Here is a 21,799-nt window from a genome sequence, read left to right as displayed (position 1 = left end):
ACTAAAGAGAGTAATCGGGGGTGTGAGATTCCTCCTCCTAATACGGGAGGAAATCCGTGTGGAGCTTCCCCTCTGAAATAGCACCGCAGTACTTTTCGCTGGGTTGATGTCTATGCGCCATTTTCGGAACCACTGTCCTAGGGCTAGGGCTGCACTCTGAAGCTTCTTCGCGATTAGGGACTTGTTTCTACTGGAATAGTAAACAGTCGTGTCGTCGGCGAATAAAGCTAAATGGGTCGGCGGCGACCGGGGAATATCGTTAACGAATAAGCTAAATAGGAGGGGTGAAAGGACAGAGCCTTGCGGAACTCCAGCTGCGAGAGGTCGTGGGGAGGAGCGGGTTCCCTCGACTCGATATCGAAAAGAGCGGTTCGACAAGAAGTCCCGTATGATGAGCACGAGACTATCCGGCACACCCATGTTGAATAGTTTGAAAATCAAACCGTTGTGCCAGACTTTGTCGAACGCTTTTGCGACGTCGAAGAAGAGAGCTCCCGTGTATAACGGTTTTGGTCGATTAAGCCCCACAAGAATGTGCTCCGTGAGGCGGTGCACCTGTTGAACGCATGAGTGATTTGTACGGAATCCGAATTGTTCATCGATGAGAATGCCCTTGGATGAGACGAAGTCTCTGAGGCGTTTGTAGAGCAGACGCTCATACAGTTTGCCTAGAGACATGAGGAGGCTAATCGGGCGGTAGCTCGTCGGATGATTTTTTGGTTTACCGGGTTTATGTATGCCGATAACGTCCGCTTCTTTCCACACCGCGGGAAAGATACAGTTCGCCATAGCGGCATTGAAAATAGATGCCAACATCACGATGAGTTGGACGGGTAGAAGTTTAATAACGCGGTTGGATATACCGTCGGAACCGGGAGCCTTGCGAGGACGTAGGTCTTTGATCAAGTCTTTAACTTCCATCGGGGTGACGGGTGGTAACGCATCCGAGGGTGGCAAGGAGACTCTGCGTTCTACCTCACTGTCTACTAATTCTACATGAACAGGGTCCACGGATTGAGTGCTGGGCGTGCACTGGGTTTGCAATGTATCGGCCAGCAACTCTGCTTTTTCGTCATCATCAAACGCCGCGAGTCGGCCTGAGGGGCCTACGAGGGGGGGCATAGTTACTACCGTATCAGATTTGAGAGTACGAGCTAAGCGGTAGTAAGACCTTTGGGAGGGCGCGAGTCCTTCTAAGAAATCAGACCATCTGGCATCTCGGACTTCGGCGATGCGAGACTTTACGTCGCGTTGTAGGGCACGCATTCGAATACGATTTTCCGCGGTAGGATACCTGTCGTAGGCGCGTATCGAGGCGTTCTTAGCTCTAAGGAGTTCCCTAATATCATCGGACAATTTGAAGCGGTGAAGGAAGTCCTCCGCTACAACTTGTTTCGATGATCTATCTAATGTTGAGGTGATGTGTGACGTTAAGATGTCTATGGCTTCAGCGGTATCCTGAGGAGACGGGGTAGAGTCCGGGTTAAACGGGAGCGATGGTGGATCAGATTCAGCCAGGCTGATGCCCAACGTGTGCCAATCCACCACAGTCCTCGTGACGGGAACGGAGTCGGGAGCGCGACCGAGCTTCATAACGACGGGACGGTGGTCTGAATCTAACTCTGAAACTACTTCGATCGAGTGTAAGCTCAGAGTTACGTTTTTTAATAACGCTATGTCGAGTATATCCGGGCGATGCGCGATATTTAGCGGGTAGTGAGTCGGTGTTAGCGGAGCGACGATATCGAAGGCGAGATCATCGACTAACGCGTCAAGCCGCCTGCCATTCGGGGTTGTAGTGTGTGAGTTCCACCTGATGTGTTTGCAATTTAGGTCGCCCGCCAGAATGACAGAGCTCCCCATGCCGAGCAGCGCCTCGATATCACTGCTTAGAACGATCTTATCCGGTGGAAGATAAACGGACGCGATAACAATCGGCGCGTGTCCCGTCAGTGAGATTCGGCACACTGATGCTTCGATATTAGCGAGCGCGGGAGGATCGAGCGGGACGCAATGCAGGGCTCTTCTATAGTAAATGACGGTACCACCACCACGAGCAGAGAGCCTGTCGTTCCTGACCATGTTATATGTAGTTCGCGATTTTAGGGTCACGGCGCGCGGGCTTAAGTAGGGTCTCCTGCACTAAAAAGATATCAATTTGATGGTCACGCAAAAAGTCAGAAACCTGATCACGTTGATTTGCGAGACCGTAAGCGTTAAAAAATCCTATCGTTACGGATAGGGGCTTTATTCTACTTATATACGCCATTGATTACCGGCGGAGTGAGGGGAGGACGTACGTATTTAATGACGCGTATACGTCGGCGTATTCTTGCACAACGGCGATAAAGTGTTGTGCAGTGGAGGCAGCGCGAATGGCGTCGCCCAAAGCGTTAACGCGCTCAAAGTTGATCGACTGAAAGAAGTCGATCGCTAAAGCGAGATTGTCGGACGCGGTCGGAGGGCAAGTCGCGGGAGAGGGACGAGTTGCGGGGGCGGGACGAATCGCGGAGGAGGGAGTTGTAACCGTGTTCGTGTACGGCAGCGGTTTCGCCCAAGCCGAGACACTGGGCACCGGCGCCGGAACGAACGCTGGCTTAGCCTGCGACACAGAGGGTGCTGAGGCTTTGATGTCTGGGCCGGAAGCTCGGAGGCGGTTTTGGCGGGCGACGCGGTGATTTATTTTTGGGGCTCGGGGGCATCCGCGGTAATTTGCGGGGTGACCCTGTGTGCGACACAGGACGCAGCTAGGCGGTTCCGTCGCGGTTTTTTGATCGCGAGTGCATAGGGCCGTGGCGTGATCTCCTAAACACTTGACGCATCGGGGGCGCGCGTGACAGTTACGGGAAGAATGCCCGTATAATTGGCAGTTTAGGACACTGGCTAGGTGTGCCTTTCTTGTGTGGGGTTTCGACGGCGATTCCGGAAAGGCTACAGACCGTTCGGATGTTGAATATTTGCTTACCCTCGGGGGTAGGCTGGAGGGCGACGAGAACCATGTTATATGGCTCCCTTCCGCGACCTGTGTGCATGCGGTGTACGGAGTTAACCGGTAGGCCTTGTTCGAGAAGGTCGGCCTTGACTAGCTCGGCATCCAACTCTTTAGGGATGCCACGTATGACGGCACGGAGTTCGCGCTCCTCCTGGAGCGTATACGTGTGGAAACTTATACGCTCCTTACGGAGGTAAGAAGAGAGGGCCCTATGGTCGTCGGGTGTTCGAACCTTAATTTGAATGCCGTTCGCGAGGTTACGGGCATTCGTGAAGTTGATATTTTTGGCCTTAAGGGCCAGGGAAACTCGATCCCAAGCTGCCTTCTCTTGGAGGATTACCGGGGGAGGGGTCTGGGTTTTGTTTTGTGCCACCGGACGCGGCGACGGAGTGGCACGGGCTGGAGGCGCAACGGGAGTCTGAGGGCGGGGGCGCGACGCGTTCGCGGCTTTGCTAATTTTAGCGGCCGCGGGAGCTCGAGACTCCGCGGCACGCTTCTTACCCTTTTGTACCAGGGTGAATCCATCCGTCGATGAGGCGGGAGCGAGGTCGACCTCCATCTCCGAGTCAGAGTCGGAGGACGAGGAGGCGGGCGCAGGTGACCTACGAGCAGGTGTTTTGGAGGGCACGATGGAGGCTGCGGTGCTCGATGCAGAAGCTTTGCACGCAGGTACAGGCGACGCAGGAGCAGCGAGCACGGCGGAGTCCTCGAGAGGGCTCGCAGTGTGATTAGCCTTGAAGGCCAGAAACTCTGAGGCGAGCTGTGGGTGGCGAAGTTGGAGGAATTCCGCGAATACAGCGTCCATGATCGCTGAGTGCCCAGGTGGGGCGGCCCCGGGTCTTGAAACCGGGCGATCGAGTGGTCGATGAGCACGTCCGCACGTGACGGGTGCCTCTATCGGAATGGGAGTTATTTATTTTAGTCATACCGCTATAATAAATAAAAACATTACAGATACGATGTTCCTTCTTTTCACTAAGCATGAAGAAACGAATTAACTTATTTTTTTTTTACAAAAGTGAATCTATCGATCGATGTAAGATAAATATATCTTATTTGCTTGCATATTCATTTTTAAAAAAAACATATTGAATTAATTAAGTTTTCATCCCACCAAAGGACCGCAAACAAATATGAAAACAAGTAATCGTTTTAAAATAACATTTTGAATACTACATTTTTCTGCCTCTGCAATACAAAAAAAAAAAAAGCGGGAACCACAATACAAATGAAAGCACTCCACAACAATGAATAAACAAGAACGCGACTTCCATTATAAATCGCCGGTTGCGAAATACATCGAAATATAATATAGAAAGCACAGGAACTCCGCACACACCATGAAAGCCGAGATTAACTGCCAATTTTCGCACAAAGGACAAATTGATAGATATCTGCAAGTATGTACATCTGAACGGAAGCCAATTTATTTCTGAAGGCCTAACGTATTTGTTGTACTGTGTCAATAACGGTCCGTGCGTGGATGTAAGAAGGACAGGAGTAAGGGTCCAATGGAATCCTATTGGAAACTTTGTGACGAGCTCAGGAAATGCTGCCTAATCAAAATATCTAATTTAGTTTGGTTCAAATTGATAATTCTTTTGGATTCTCTTTTTATTTTATGTACCTCTTTTATGATTTAAAATGACTGTGCTATTGTTTCCTAACTCACAGGTGCCAATGAGCAGATAGATTAAACACAATTTTAAACGTGTCACTAAGAATATTATTATAATCTATATATATAAAAGAAAGTCGTGTTAGTTACACTATTTATAACTCAAGAACGGCTGAACTGATTTGGCTGAAAATTAGTGAGGAGGTAGCTTAGAACCAGGAGAAGGACATAGGATACTTTTTATCACGTTCCCATTGGACGTGACATAAAACGTGGCATAACAAAACGCAACTGATATGGAATAAAAAAACGCAACTGACAGCTAAACATAATATATTCTATGGTTAATTATAGTAGAATTTTGAAGTTGACCGGTTGATGTGTTTGAAAAAAACCGTGTGGCGGAACAAAGTTCGCTGGGTCCACTATTAATTCATAAGTGTGAGGAAAAATGCTGTCATATTTTTGTAATTACCACAAAATACAATCGGTTGACATACAAAATTCCATCAAAGATTCGTTAAGCAGCTCGTTTGTATTGGTATAAATTTCATGTCAGCGAATCATAGCGATAGTCCGTTCAGCTTTAATCATAAAATAGGAGTATCCGGTTGGGTTTTCTCAAACTCCCGCCACGCTCTCCTTTCATCTGTCCATGATCTCAGTACTTGTCTATAGTTTCTCCATCTCTTTTCTCATACAACTACCTTTAAGAAAACTCTTTGAATCTTTTCTCAACTTTTATTTTTATTGCTTAGATATGTGGACGAGTTCACAGCCCACCTGGTGTTAGGTGGTTACTGGAGCCCATTAACATCTACGACGTAAATGCGCCACCCACCTTGAGATATAAGTTCTAAACTGGCAAGTATAGTTACAACGGCTACCCCACCCTTCAAACTGAAACGCATTACTGCTTCACGGCAGAAATAGGCGGGGTGGTGGTAGCTACGCGCGGACTCACAAGAGATCCTATCACCAGTGAGATAAGAGTGAGATAACTAATAAGAGAGTACTAGCGACCCGCCCTCGTTTCGCCAACAACCTAGATACCGAGTGCAGCGCCATATGCTTGGCTGATTTTTGAATCTAAACCACCCAGGGCGCCACCCAAACGCATACAAAAAAATCACTCAAATCGGTCTAGCCGTTTAGGAGGAGTTCAGTTACATACACACGTACAGTAGAATTATAAATATAAAGTTGTTACAAACCCGCTCTGGTGAATATTACGCGGCTGTTTCACTACTGCAATCTTATGTTTTGTATGTGGGCATTCACTTAATCAGTATCCATTTTTAGTATTGTAAAAATTTTGCTAATTCACATTTCAGCCGAAGACGATTGCTTTTTGGTAGAAACAGGCAAAACGATGTCGCCAATCTATGTGAGCTCAATCTGCTATAATTAATTTTTTTAAGATAGGAATTTGAAAGAGGTTGGTAGTTTTTTTATTGCTTAGGTGGGTGGACGAGCTCACCAGTTACCGGAACCCATAGACATCTACAACATAAATTCTGCTACTCACGCTGAGATGTGAGTTCTAAGTTTCAGTTTTAATAGCACAAAGGTGTCCTGTCCTTGAAACCGAAACACAAGTGTTTTACGGCAGAAATAGGCAGTTTCCTCAGCATACGTAAGCCCCAACAGTAATACTTACGGTGTGTTCAAATATATTCGCATCAAATAGTTTTTTTTTTTTTTACTTCCTTTTTTTTACTTCCGCCCTTTTCTGGGGATACTGGGCGGGGTATATCAGAGTCGAACTGACTAAAACCTCCAGTCGCTCAACAACCAACGTCCAAACCTCGCATGACACAGAACTCATGACAAGGCAAAGGGGGGAGAGTGAAGCGTTTAGTGCGGAGCACATCTCTCCCATCACCCTCCCCCTCGGGACGCCGGACTGGCGGTCGTCGGCGCCACGACCACCAGCCCTCTCGGTCGGCAGACTGTCCGAAGCCCGCCTAGATGACGCCGGTTAGAGTGGGTTACCCTACGGGATACCCCGCTGGGCCAGAACCAGCGTGGGTCGAGGATAGCCAGCCTTCCATCACCCGGATGCTCTTGCGTAAAACGCGTGCAGAGCAGCTTGCACGTCGTCTTCTTAGGCCCCCCTCACCGGTCCCCAGACCGACATGTGAGGGGGACCCGAAACACTTAGAGGGCCAGGGCTTGGGCGAGATCCGCCTCCCTGGCCCCCGCTCGACGGCGGCGGGATTGTGCGTCTCTCACGCGCCCCGCCGCCTCCTTCTGCGAGATGGTGCACTCGCAGAAGTCGAGCATCGCCTTCCACGACTCGTCGTCGCCGAGCATCGATGCCACAATACTCGGCAACGACAAGTCGGTTCCTATTTTTGCGACGAGGACACGGTGCCACCCCTCCCATGCGGGGCAGGCGACGAGCGTATGCTTTGCCGTGTCCAGGTCGCAACCACAATGGTGGCACTCTGCCGTCGGCTCAGCTGTGATCCGGTACAGGAACTCACCAAAACAACCATGCCCAGTGAGCACCTGCGTGAGCCGGAAAGTGAGGCGTCCTCTGTCACGATTCACCCAATCCACAAGGACCGGGCGAATCACCTCGACGGTCCTACGACCAGCCGAAGGATCAGCCAGCCGTCTGGACCATGACTCCAGCCGCATCAAATAGTAGCATAAAATATTGTGTCGTAGTGGTATAAACTCAAAGAAATAACTAATGCCAGAAAAGCTTATATATATTTTATCTTCTAGCTTACTGCTTTTGTTACTAGCATGAAAAGATTAAATGTTCATAGAACATTTGAAAGTTATAATCAAAAAAGAACATAAAAACAAACACCATATCAGTATAGGTAATCAATTTGCTAACCAACGCTAATATGTTTTCCGTGTTCATACAATGACAGGGAAATTTATTAGGAAAGGTACACAAAAAATCACTTTCGGATAATAAGAATCCTTTCACACATTAATAAAGAACAACGTTAGCAAAGGACGACATATAAATATGAAAGAAGATCGGTCTTAAAAAGTTTTTGGAACGAAGCTCCTTATGGGACGATGCGGAGGGGTGCCCTTACCGGGAAAAAACGTCCGTAACGTAAGATTTTTATTAGTAATGCATACAATGTACGACTTAACTTTGTAATAAGGTACAAAAAATAACATATTTTTTTATCATTCATTGACCACGATCTCAGAGCGTTCGTTTGCGCAATACACTACTAACTCTTATGCAAACAACCATGAATGAAGTGTACCACAAAAGTTCCCACATTACCGAATGACCGTGGGTTGTTGCGAAACCTCCAGTTTTATTTTCTTTATACCTCGAATAGAACTTAAAATTAATATTTTTATAATAAGGAACTTCGTTCCTATCCGGTGTCCTACGACACCACACATCTTTTTTATTTTATTTATTGATTTAGCCCCGTTTTGAGTACATGAATGGATTTTTATAGTATTTTGCAGACTTGAGTTTGTAATGGAACAAGTGAATGACATAGTACCGATTGCAGCCGAAATTATAACCACTTCCTTCGATTTTTGCGGAACATAAGCATAGTTATAGCTTTAGCTTATATAGTTTATTCTCGCGTTTTTATTATTTATTTTCGCTATATGATCTACCAAATTTCAAATAATTGACAGATTTAATCAATAATAATTCTTGAAATAATAACATTACTCATATGGAAGGCTTAGCGTATTAGATGGTTTAAGTACATCGTGTTATATTATTTTGAGTATGTATCACTAACATGTAATCAACTTTTAAATCTTCACTATTTCAAAGTGTCATTTAATTTAATTTAATTCAATAGTATTTCAGACTTTAAATAGACAGAACAAAACGAAACGAATCCAAAGACTTTTCCATTTTTACATTAAAGTTGTCTTATATATCCGTAAGCTGGAAGTTTACGGCTTCGTTGTTTGAAATGTCAGCCGCAGATAACAAATCGCCTTGACCCGCGGTCGCCAACGTCAGCTAGGACAACCGATCCACGAGCTGTCATTGCTTTATAATTATTTAACTCGCCTGCCATAACTTCATCCAAGTTTCAATTCAATCTCGAACTGCTGATTCCTTCCATTTGCCCGAACGCCAAACTGTGTAAATAGGTGGAAATCGATGGAATCAAACAAACTTCATAAGAATTTATTCTTTTAGAATATATCGGCACTATCGTTAATGTACCTATGCATAATACCTATTTGTTAAAAGTACTTGCGTGTCACCGTGTCACAGTGGATCTTTAACAATTGCACGTTTTCCGATCACGTGCCAACAATGGAACAAGATTACAATTTAATTGAATAAAGAACGCCTAAACGATCACGAACAAGCAAACATGGAAACAAACATGTTCATATGTATGTTAGATGTACACATGTATGTTAATTGTAATTAAAACTTACACGACTTAAAGCTCAAAAGTACTTCGTCATATAAGTCAAAAGGCAATTATTTGAATTACGAATTATTAATGCACTTTCCTTTTCTTTTAATAACGGTAACTGGTTACACAATTTAATTATTTTTTTTTAAAAATACAAAATATGATAGGACTTGGAAGGAAGGACTTGTCCTTAATGAAAAATAACTTCTTCATAAAATTGATTACAAAGGTCCTTAAAAGAGAACGACCTATTTACAAAGTAAATTATTGGAACAAGGAAATGTTATCAAGAGTTAATTGCTAGAACGTAGACACTACTACATTGACACCTGTCTGGAAACCAAGCCCTCTCACAATGTTTGCACTGATTATTATACAAATATAGATTAGATGAGATATTTGTTTCAGCTGTCATGGAAGTTATGATAGCTCCCGAGACAATATCGTTTTAATCAATCTTAATATTATTATAAATTAATATTTTATTATTAATCATATAAATTATTCATTTGGGTACAATCTAAATAAAAAACCTCATAGATCGCTTCATTATTTACATCATATCATAGTTTTACTTTATAGTAGACGAATCAGAAATTTAAGCTGAGCCAATGGTAAATTCTCATTATTTTGTTTAAATCATTGTATCAAAACATACAAAATATTTAAAAAACAAAACAAAACTCTTAAATAGTCGAAGGACGTTTTGCGTCTTCAAAAAATATATCATTTATTAAAAGCTTTACAGAAACAAATAAGCAAGGGGTTTGTATACGCGAAAACTTTTTATTTCAGTGATTGAATTCAAAAAATCAAACAAGCAAGCTTATAAAAGTTAGAGCCGCTCATAAAGTTAGCTTCTAGCGAAACTTTTGGTGAACTCATTTGAAATTCCCTTATTTAGCTGCCTGTTCTACTGTCAAAGACGAAAGCAACTAAATATTGAATGAGATACGTTCCATCATAAACTACAACCTATAAAAGTGGAGCTGATAATTTTTTTAATAAATACTTATAGTATACACGTATGATAAAATATATTGTGACCTATAAAATATGACTGTGGATTTGTGTTTTTTTTTTATCAATAGATAAATGGACTCATTGTTGACCTTATGCTAAGTGCTACCGGAGCCCATAGATATCACAATGTTAATGCAATGGGTGGCTACACCCATCTGAAGACTAAATCTCATTTGAATTGCGTAACGGCTGTCTCACCCAGCAAATTGAAACCCAAGACTACGGCAGAACTTACTTCGATATATAGATTAGTGATGTGGATTTATAATATGCCCTACCACCGGTAACGAAGTAAGTACTTATTATTCGGCATCTAGGCGGGCTCCGGATAGCCTACCGACCGAGAGGGCTGGTGGTCCTGGCGCTGACGACCACCGGTCGGGCGTCCCGAGGGGAAGGATAATGGGAGAGATGTGCTCCGCACTAAACGCTTCACTTTCCCTCCTTTGCCTTTTCATGAGTTCTGTCTCATGCGGGGCTTGGCAGTTGGTTGTCGAGCGACAGGAGGTTTTAGTCGGTTCGACTCCGACATGTTTCCCCCCCGTTTCCAGTGGAGGGGGGAAGTCCGGCGATTTTCTCCTGACCAAAAAAAAAACCCACCGGTAACGCAGTTTCTCAAGCTGCGTGGAGCAAGCACGTTGTGATGATACAGCCTCCAGTCAAATTTTAATATCGAAGTAATCTCGACTTCAACGGAATAATTACTAATAAAAATTGCCGACTATTTAATTAAATTACTGACTAATTAAAACGAAAACTAAAATGTTTAATAGTTGTTGGTTTTTGTTAGAATTTCTTTTAGTAGTAGTTAGTTTTTAGATGTTTACCTTAAAATATGATAATTGATAAAATATAAAACATATAAAAAAAACTCAAAAATGCTTTAACATAAAAAAAAAACTACAGACTGAACTGAGAAACTCCGCTTCCGATCGATTGAAAATATTTTAAATAGAGTAATTTTAATAACGCAAACTACATACTTACTTATAAACTCTTAATAACACATAAAAAAACGTAATATTTTTTTTAGTTATATATAACGTGGGCTTAAATACATAGTTTAAGTCGTCGTGGCCTAAAGGATAAGACCTCCGGTGCATTCGTTGTTGCGATGCACCGGTGTTCGAATCTCGCAGGCGGGTACCAATTTTTCGAATGAAATACGTACTTAACAAATGTTCACGATTGACTTCCACGGTGAAGGAATAACATCGTGTAATAAAAATCAAACCCGCAAAATTATAATTTGCGTAATCACTGGTGGTAGGACCTATTGTGAGTCCGCACGGGTAGGTACCACCGCCCTGCCTATTTCTGCCGTGAAGCAGTAATGCGTTTCGGTTTGAAGGGTGGGGTAGCCGTTGTAACTATACTGAGACCTTAGAACTTATATCTCGAGGTGGGTGGCGCATTTACGTTGTAGATGTCTATGGGCTCCAGTAACCACTTAACACCAGGTGGGCTGTGAGCTCGTCCACCCATCTAAGCAATAAAAAAAAAAAAAAGTTTATTAGCATAGTTTAATAGTTATCATTTTTCGAATGTATAATTTTTTATTGCCTCTGCAGACAGACAAAGATACTTGCGATAAATTTATATGAAACATCAATACAGATCTGTTCTAACCCTTGAAATATCTATTCATTCAAATATGTAAACAGCTTTGATAACACGAACGAAAGCTATTTATCTTAACATCGAATCTGCATAGTAGGCGTACCAAGTATCAATATTGAAATTCGATTTAGTTTTCGGTTCGTCAAATCTAATTGATTTACGATCGCAAGCTAGTACCGACAGTGAGTGTGTTATGTTTCGTGAAACATATCGCCATTTCGGATCATCGTCACCGTCTTATCCTGACATATGATTAAACAGTACATTTATTTTATTTATTCAAATATGAATGAATTTCGAACCTAAAGATTGAAGATTAGCTATAATAGAACGATCGTGAATAGTGGTTTTATATTTATGTATTAATTTTCAGTTACATTTCAGTAAATACGATTAAACTATTATAACCTTTTTATTAAAAGACACGATTTACTTTACTCTAAATATTTTTCTAAATTACAAAGAACTATAGCAATGGAAATTTATTACTGGTGGTAGGACCTCTTGTGAGTCCACGCGGGTAGGTACCACAACCCTGCCTATTATTGCCGTGAAGCAGTAATGCGTTTCGGTTTGAAGTGTGGGGCAGCCGTTGTAACTATACTGAGACCTTAGAAATCATATCTCAAGGTGGGTGGCGCATTTACGTTGTAGATGTCTATAGGCTCCAGTAACCACTTAACGCCAGGTGGGCTGTGAGCTCACCCACCCATCTAAGCAATAAAAAAAAACCAACCGGGTCTATATAGGTATAATAATTTGTAGGTTAATAACATTTTCCAAACATTATTTCACCTCTTCAACTGATTTCTTTACTGCAGTCCAAGTACGTCTGCCGGTGAAAAAACTGTTTTCTTTTGAGTGATGTTACTTTTTCTCACACTGTGCCAGATCGTGACTGGTAACTAGCATATTTTCCTTGTCTCATGTTTTGAACGAAGAAGAAATATTTTTTGACACATCACTGAAGACATTACAAGGCATTATTAAAATTAAATTTACTGTTTAAGCCGTAATGTAGTTCTGATTAGTCTACAGCTCGAGAAAACCGAATATTAGGAGACATCTCAAGCCATTAATCTGTTACGTGACTTATATATGACGGAGTAGGGACGTCCGTAATGTTTGTAAAAAGTGTGACGTCAGCCTTGCGACGTCACGGTCATTAATTTGTTGACGAATGACTCATGTTTGGGTTTCCGAAACAAAACTTCACGAGAACTTCGTATATTGCACGAGAAGCATAACAACGTTACAGAGATATCCGTACAGTACAACGGCTCGGACACGAATCAATCAGTGCTAGACAGCACGGCCGTATTTATGGGGCTTCGTACCCGTGAGCGTGTTGACACGTTTTAAACACGTGAGCGTGTTTACACGTTTTTCAAACACGTGAGCGGGTTTACACGTTTTTCAAACACGTTTTAAAGTATTGAAATTACAATAAATGGAAGTGTTTAACATCAATTTCTTATCACAGAGTAATTAGTGTTGATGATCAGTAGGTAAATAGTCATATTTGCGCCGACACGGCCATACTGACAGGCGGTGCGCGCTCTGCACCAGCCGCCCATGTATGGTGTATCACCAGAGAGTTCTTGGAGTCCATCTAAAACAATGGAATGTCTGTTTCTGAGATTGGTATCTGTGTACCTTTTTATGTTACTTTGAAAGTAACTTATTTTGTGTAGTTTTATATTGTGACGTACACTGTGGTACTTATGTAGTGGACGTACACTGTGGTACTTATGTAGTGGACGTACACCGTGGTACTTATGTAGTGGACGTACACCGTGGTACTTATGTAGTGGGCGTACACTGTGGTACTTATGTAGTGAGCGTACACTGTGGTACTTATGTAGTGAGCGTACACTGTGGTACTTATGTAGTGGGCGTACACTGTGGTACTCATGTGGTGGCATACACTGTGGTACTCATGTGGTGGCGTACACTGTGGTACTCATGTGGTGGCGTACACTGTGGTACTCATGTGGTGGCGTACACTGTGGTACTCATGTGGTAGCGTACACTGTGGTACTCATGTGGTGGCGTACACTGTGGTACTCATGTGGTGGCGTACACTGTGGTACTCATGTGGTGGCGTACACTGTGGTACTCATGTGGTAGCGTACACTGTGGTACTCATGTGGTGGCGTACACTGTGGTACTCATGTGGTGGCGTACACTGTGGTACTCATGTGGTGGCGTACACTGTGGTACTCATGTGGTGGCGTAATTTTATTAATCAAAAATAAAAACTTATCCTTTTGCCGATTGTTGATTTTGTTGTTCGACCATCCTGGTTTGTGAAGTAGATGGTAGAGGTTCATCGGCTGATGCTGGTGGGTAGTCTTCTTCCGCCGATACGGTTATCTGGTCTCCAGGTTGTTGCTCAGCGGAGGCGGCAAAGATCCCACTTGGGCGGTGCGCGCTCTGCACCAGCCTCGTTGATTCTCGTAGGTTTTCTTTGATTCCCATTGATCTGCAGGAATAAAAAGTTTCTCTGAGTAGCGCATCTGTTATACTTGCGTTACTTGTAACTATGTAAGTTTGAGACTATTAATGCGATTATATTGTAGGGTTCTCGGAGGTTTTCGTAGATTTCTCGGAGGTTCTCGTAGATTTCTCGGAGGTTCTCGTAGATTTATTGAAGGTGGGATAAGAATGTGTAAGGTGTTCGTTGTGTAAGGATATCATGGTCTTCAGATGAATTTTGTGGTGAAATTTTAGTAATCAAAAATAAAAACTTATCTTTTGTATTCATTGATCAGTTGATTGTTGATTCCGTCGCTCGACCATGCTGGTTTGTGAAGCAGACTGTACAGGCTTATCTGCTGAAGCTGGAGGGTAGTCATTATCCGCCGATACGGTTATCTGGTCACCAGGTTGTTGCTGAGCGGAGGCGGCGTGTGATCCCACTTCTGATGACGGAGAAGGGACCGCCGTGATGTTTTTAAAAAGTGTGACGTCAGCATTACTGACGTCGCGGTCATTACTTTCTTGACGAATGACTCATGTTTGGGTTTCCGAAACAAAACTTCACGAGAACTTCGTATATTGCACGAGAAGCATAACAACGTTACAGAGATATCCGTACAGTACAACGGCTCGGACACGAATCAATCAGTGCTAGACAGCACGGCCGTATTTATGGGGCTTCGTACCCGTGAGCGTGTTGACACGTTTTAAACACGTGAGCGTGTTTACACGTTTTTCAAACACGTGAGCGGGTTTACACGTTTTTCAAACACGTTTTAAAGTATTGAAATTACAATAAATGGAAGTGTTTAACATCAATTTCTTATCACAGAGTAATTAGTGTTGATGATCAGTAGGTAAATAGTCATATTTGCGCCGACATATACGTCCTGATCGTGTAACTAAAAACCGTTCGTTAAGAAAAGATTCCAATTACACGTTAACTTTCTTACGAGCGCCAATTTAGGTGCTTATTTATATAGTGTGTATTTTTATGGAGACAATGGAGTAAGATCTAATTATTACTGTAATTCCAAAGATAAAACCCCCCAACAAATAAGTCTCAATCTCTATATATAACAATGAATTGCTGTTCGTTAGTCTCACTAAAACTCGAGAACGGCTGGACCGATTTGGCTAATTTTGCTCTTGAATTATTTGTGGAAGTCTAGAGAAGGTTTAAAAGGTAGATAAATATGAAAATGCTTGGAATTAAATAAAAAGATCAATTTTCCGGACATTATCCCTTTGTTTGTTTTAAGTTTATTTTATACAAAAGCTTAGGTCTTTTATTTATCGATTGAGGCACTACGAAGTCTGCCGGGTCAGCTAGTTGTAAATACAAATACGTTACTGTTCATACTTAGGGTATGCTTTGAGACAATACCGTCGAGTACCAGTAATTGCCCAAATTAGCATCTGCTCGAATTTAATTAGAACTACGAGGTGCTATGCAAAATACATAAAAATTCCAACAGCTTCTAAGATTTAATCTCCAGCATAATTGAATGATTCGACAAAAATACGCGGAGGGTCGTTCGTAACATGGCACAAATTCTTTAAATAGATACAATTAAAATGGAATCTTCCTTGAGAACAAAAGAATACAACATGAAAAGGCAGATAGACTCAAAATGAAAACAAACCACATCCTTTCTTCGTCACAGATAAACTCAGAAGATGATGTTGGAAACCCAACAAATTGGTATAAAACCTTTTTTATTGTTGTCGTTGTGGTTTTTGACATTACATTTGAATTTTGAACTTTGGAATGTTGTAGTTTTGTCATTCTTTTTTTTCCGTGCTATTGTACGCGATTTATAAAGTTTCTAAAATATAAAATTTTATACGTGCAATCCTCGCGAGTTTATTTAACAAGTTCCTTGCCAATCCTAATCATACAGTCCATTACAGATGATATGAAACCGTGTAAGTTCATATCAGTATCAGCCTAAATCAATTTTTATACTACATATTTCAACTCAAACGAATAAATTACAAGCATAAAAAGTTTACCAAACTAAACGTAATATTCGTTTCCTGTGAAGGACATCACTCTCCATAGAACTGGTCGGACTGTGACATCACAAATAATGGCTGATAGACGTGACAAGGGTCTCAGAAACTTCGAAGTGATCATGTTTGTTTTGAAATTGTTAAATATATAATGGTAATACATAATGTTAATACATAGTGGTTATACATTATGACACTTTGTTCTTTCGACTTACTTAAATACACAGTATTTTGAAACATATGGTGACAATAATTCACAAGAGTATATTAGTTGTTCCTACTTGTTGAACTCGATTTTTTTCGGTCGTGGACTAATATGGATTGCACGCTTCATGTCTTAAATCGAGACGATATCTTCATTAACATATAACAACTATGTCTTAATTGAAATGTAATTGCACTTACTTGGCTGATTGCTCCTGAGATGTGATAAACACTTCTCAGAGTAGCCACCACAGTTCGTTGCATATTGAAATTTTCAAGCCAATGAAACAATAACTTGGGGAGTCAAGTTTCTTGTTTTATTTTTTAAAAATCGTTGCTCTAATTCACATACGTGTAAAGTGTAATCAATGGAATTAAAATTCACTAAACCATTATTTATAAATAACATACCTATCATGTTACGTACAACAAGAACATAATAAAAACCCAAAAACTACCCTATACAAATCAACGTTAATGTCTAAAGTTTTTTTGAAACATAGAGCTTCGAATTTATGGAGGGGGATTTTAATGAATACGTACTCGTAGATTATTCTCAGTAAGCTTAATAAATTGGTTTCATTTAATGAATTACAGACGTGGGGTTTCCGCTAATCTGTATTAATTTAAAGTGTAGGTAGGTAAGGTGTTAGAGAAGCGTCATTTACGGATGAAGCATAATTGCAAAGTATAAGATCTTTGGATAGGCTTTTTACTGGTGGTAAGACCTCTTGTGAGTCCACGCGGGTAGATACCACCACCCTGCCTATTTCTGTCGTGAAGCAGTAATGCGTTTCGGTTTGAAGGGTTGGGCAGCCGTTGTAACTATACTGAGACCTTAGAACTTATCTCAAGGTGGGTGGCGCATTTACGTTGTAGATGTCTATGGGCTCCAGTAACCGCTTAACACCAGGTGGGCTGTGTGCTCGTCCACCCATCTAAGCAATAAATAAAAAAATGTTTTCTGATAATTTTCTTCATGATTAATTTTCTCTTTGTTTTTAGTCCATTCTTGACTCCTAGTTTGAATATGTTTGCAGTGTTTCGAACACTGTACAGTTTGAAGGTCACGGGTGACTCTGTGGTTTCGTCAACTTCTTGCAATCAACGGCGCGAGCACGTAATTTAAAAAAAAACCTTTAAAAAAAATTACGGATAGAAATATATGGATAGAATACTGGCGTTTTAATTTTTATCAATAATTTTATAAAATATAAGACCCAAAAATTGTGTGTAGCAATTTCTCACACCCTGAACTACAATGCTTGACTTTATTCTAAATAAAATTAGAGAATTATACTGAACTATGGACTTAAAAGGAACAATTATAAAGTTTTGTTTAATTAATTTGTTAATGACATGAAATGCTTACAGTATTATGATGATATGATTAATAGATTGTAATGCATATAATACTTGTTTTTTGGATTATTGGAGGCGTATTAACTTAAAACAGTGAAATACGATAAGGATACTTGAAGATGATTGAAGTTATCGTCGCTGTAAAATAACAATCGTATTGAATAAAAGGTGTGGTTGCACACAGATAACTGATTGAAAATGTTTTTTCCACGAACTATGATAGCTGAACAACTTTTCTTCAGAATGCCAATCAAATGCTTTAAGATAGTTTAGTTTCAGTGTTTAATATTTAATATTGACATCTAATAAAATTTATTTAAAAAATTTATGTTATATATAAATAAAATAAATTTAACAGCGGGATGGAAGAGAATAACAATTTTAAAAGCTTAATATTTATTTATAATACATATTTATAGTCATACTGTATCTAAAACTGTAATGCAGTATAATGTGTGATCATTCAAACTATGAATCAATAACAGTGAAAAATGTTAACACTAAAAGTTACTTAAATGTGATAAACAGAAAAAAAATTGTTTTGGAACACGTACAAGACAATAAATAATAAGTATGTGTATCTAGACTAAGACCGAAATATCTTTAATCTTTATTAATCCTGATTAAAGGTATTGACTCCGACAAAAAATAGACTCCGGACCTATAGAATATTTACTAGAATAGTCAAAATCACTACTAACTAGACCAACGTAGAGATATAAGCTTCCTTATAAGTTACAAACAATATATGCATTTTCAAGTCTCGATTTGGGAAAATAAAGCGGAAAAACATCTGCTTCTTTTTCGAAATAACCAATAATAAGCTTTCAAACTTACCTCTGATACACAATATCACCAAAATAACAGCTAGCTTCAGTAGGGACATTGTAACGCACGGTTTATTACCGAACTTTAGTGTCACTACTTTACTTCGGTACCAGCATAAACAAATAATATCAGCTCATACCCTAACATCTTTTTAGATAGTGAAAACAATAGCGACCACTGTATTCACGTGTTTTGGTAATAAACTTTTACTACTACGTTCGTAAATGTGGCTTAACGAACCAAGCAGAAGTTGCGTGTCCGCGGCGACATCTTGCGGCAGCGGCCGCGGCTGCGAGCGTAGTACTGAAGCACAGTCGTAGGCGAGTGGCTACAGCGCTACGAAATAGCTTGCTACGCGCCTGCGAGCGTGAGAAAGCAGAAAAGCGCTTCTAGATTTTTTTTTTGTGTTGTTGTAAATCCTTTAAACTTCATTCTGAAAACACGAATTTTACGAAATAATTTTGATTTACATTTTAAATCGCAAATGTTTCAATTCTGATTTTTTTTCACGAAACATGATGTTCTCTTTCGTGTTTTTCATATTGTGTATTTCATTTCAGTTTTGTGGATCATAAAATGAATCAACAATATTTGGAATTGTTCAGTTATTTGATTTTTTTTTTCAATTTTCGCGAGTAGTTTCGAGATATAACTAAAACTGTTTAAATCTTGCTTTGTTTTTCCAACGTTTCAAAACTTTACAGTTTTCCGGATCACGAATTACTCACACTTAAAACTACTTTTAGTTATTATGGTTAAATGATTTTAGAACTGGATTAAAAAAGAATTACGAAGAAATATTTTCAACATTTCAAGGCTGCTTTGCAGTACAAGCTCTTATAAAATAAATGTGCTGAACTTACGTACCAGCAATTAGGGTGATCGTGTGGCTGAAGTAGGAAATCGTTCCACTTAAAGATTTGTCGGCCACTGCACTCGTGTGCGGCTGTTAACCACTGGGCTGATACCGGTAATTGTAACCTGGAACTAGTAAATGTCTTATCCCAAGAATTTTTCGCGCATTTTAGAAAATAAATGTAATCAGAGATACATACAGTGTAATTGAGAGAAATTGCTGGCTACTACCTTTTGCACACGAATTCACTCATCTTAGTATAGGCAGATATTTTTTTTTTCTGGATGAGTGGCCCTCTATGCCCTTTTCAATACTGATGACTGCATGTTTGCCAAATTTCATGGTGATTGGGTATGAAAACTTTCAGTGATTGGGTGAAACGTTTTTAAGTAAATAAACTGACATACGCATTTATAATATCAAATATGGATTAGTCCGGCTACTCATTAGGAACACAAGTTATTACTTAATATAAATTTGCTTAATAATTGTATTGTAGACGGGCACAACAGAAACTACTAATTTTTATAATTTTTCGTAATTACCAACAATAATAGGCCGTGTTATAAGCCCACCCGAAGAAGTCCTTTTCTTTTTTTTTAACGCTGGGTAATCCATTTTCGGATACCCGGTCGAGGGGGGTAAGAGATCGGGTTATGTCGGACTCCGGCGCCTCCAGAGAAGAACAGGAAGAACAAGAAGACAGGGGTCCTCCTCTTCTCCCAATTCCTGCCGGGAGACTACGCCTTGAGAAAGGCGCGCGAGGCACTGCACAGCGTTAGCCACGCAAGAGTTACCCCGCAAAACCGACTACCGACTAAACCCCATCGAGCCCCACCACTCCGACTCCACGAAACCCACGGTACCGCACAGTGCGCGCCGAAGGCTCGCCGTCGCCGGTACCCATCCTGATAATAGGACGGCACTCCATCCCCGGGAAAATCCCGCAGGGCGTCGTCTCGGAGACACACCGTGAGCGGTGCACAGGAGCCACCTTGCGCCGCCTCGCCACCGGACCGACAGCCGAGTACTGGGCACCCCCGCAACCGGCACCCGACACCCGAAGAAGTCCTGCGTTCCGTTTTAAAGGATATAATATCTAGTGGTGCCGTGGGTTCCATCAACCGTTTAACATTAGGTGGATTGGAACATCGTAAAATTGTCTATCCAAAAGATATAGAACCTATATAAGTTGATCTACGCCTTTTTCACATGCTTCCCCCATCCGAATAGCAGCTAATCGACTTATAGCACGATATCTACATCATACTGCTGTGCCAAAATCACAGTTAATTTGCCCTAATGGCTATCTATTCTGTCGTCTATTCTGTTTAACATTAACCAAACGTTTGAACCAAACGATGGTACAGGAAATTTCATGAGACGAAGCTGAAAACCGATAAGCATGAAGTTTACAAAATTTTGCTTTAATTTTATAGCAAATTGGGAAACTTCAATTGAAGAGATTTTACAAAGTTTTTAATAAGCTTTCACGGTGTTCTTGTCCTATCTTAGCGCTTTATTCAAATATCAGGTTTGGCCCTTGGCTTCGTCCACTTGATCATTTTATATAATTATTAGACTCCCATTCAAACTATATATTTAGGAGATTTTTGATTTTTAGATTTTCAGGTGGGCTTAAGGATCACTAGGTCCATAGTGGCTTAGTGGCATTTGGTTTTTGGTGAAAGTGGATCATCATATGAGGTGTCCGCGCCTAAAAGGCGCGCGTGGTTTATGGGACTTGACGATCTTCAGAATTTCACTGAAATTTTGACCGCAACATCAAGATTGAATCACTACATTCATTCTGCGATTATTTAGAACTTCGATAGACGCTTAATCAATACATTTTAAAGTAGTAATAAAACCTTTAGTAACATTGTTGAGCCTTCAATATCGTATATTGTATCTCCTACTACGAGTACAAGCGACCATTGTCATTCATAATGGGACCAAGCCAGATTTTGACTGAAAATTCAGAATAGTAAAAGTTTACCTTATTAGTTGAAGATCTTATTTGCAAGATTTTAGATTTGTAATTTTTTCGTTCGAATGTTTTATTTTTAATTAATAGGGGTGTCCACAGTTAGTTTTGCGTTGCATTTTTAGCATAACTTTTTTATTAATTAGGTACGTAATTAAGCATAAGTTTTTGAATTTTTTTGTATTCATTAAAAGGACGTATTATTTTTCATTTATTTATTGGGTGGACGAGCTCATAGCCCACCTGGTTGTTCAGTGGTTACTGGGGCCCATAGACATCTACAACGTAAATGCCGCCACCCACCTTAAGATATAATTCTAAGATCTCAGTATAATTACAACGACTGCCCCACCCTTCAAATCGAAACGCATTACTGCTTCACGGCAGAAATAGGCAAGGCGGTAGTACCTACCCGTGCGAA

General features: G+C 40.9%; 1 protein-coding gene across 1 annotated transcript in view; it reads right to left on the bottom strand.

Moving 5' to 3' along the window:
• The window catches only part of nAChRa5 (nicotinic acetylcholine receptor subunit alpha 5), a 58,286-nt gene extending 39,466 nt beyond the window's left edge, over window positions 1–18,820 (bottom strand). The window contains exon 1 of the mRNA XM_028185594.2: window positions 18,545–18,820. Coding sequence (XP_028041395.2) covers window positions 18,545–18,593 — 49 coding nt within the window. The 5' untranslated portion in view covers window positions 18,594–18,820. The remainder of the gene's footprint in view (window positions 1–18,544) is intronic.
• Between the last annotated feature and the right edge of the window lie 2,979 nt (window positions 18,821–21,799).

This window comes from Bombyx mandarina, chromosome 05 (genome assembly GCF_030267445.1).
Source record: "Bombyx mandarina strain Sakado chromosome 05, ASM3026744v2".
NCBI classification, from domain to species: domain Eukaryota; kingdom Metazoa; phylum Arthropoda; class Insecta; order Lepidoptera; family Bombycidae; genus Bombyx; species Bombyx mandarina.
This window is presented reverse-complemented; position numbering and strand designations above follow the sequence as displayed.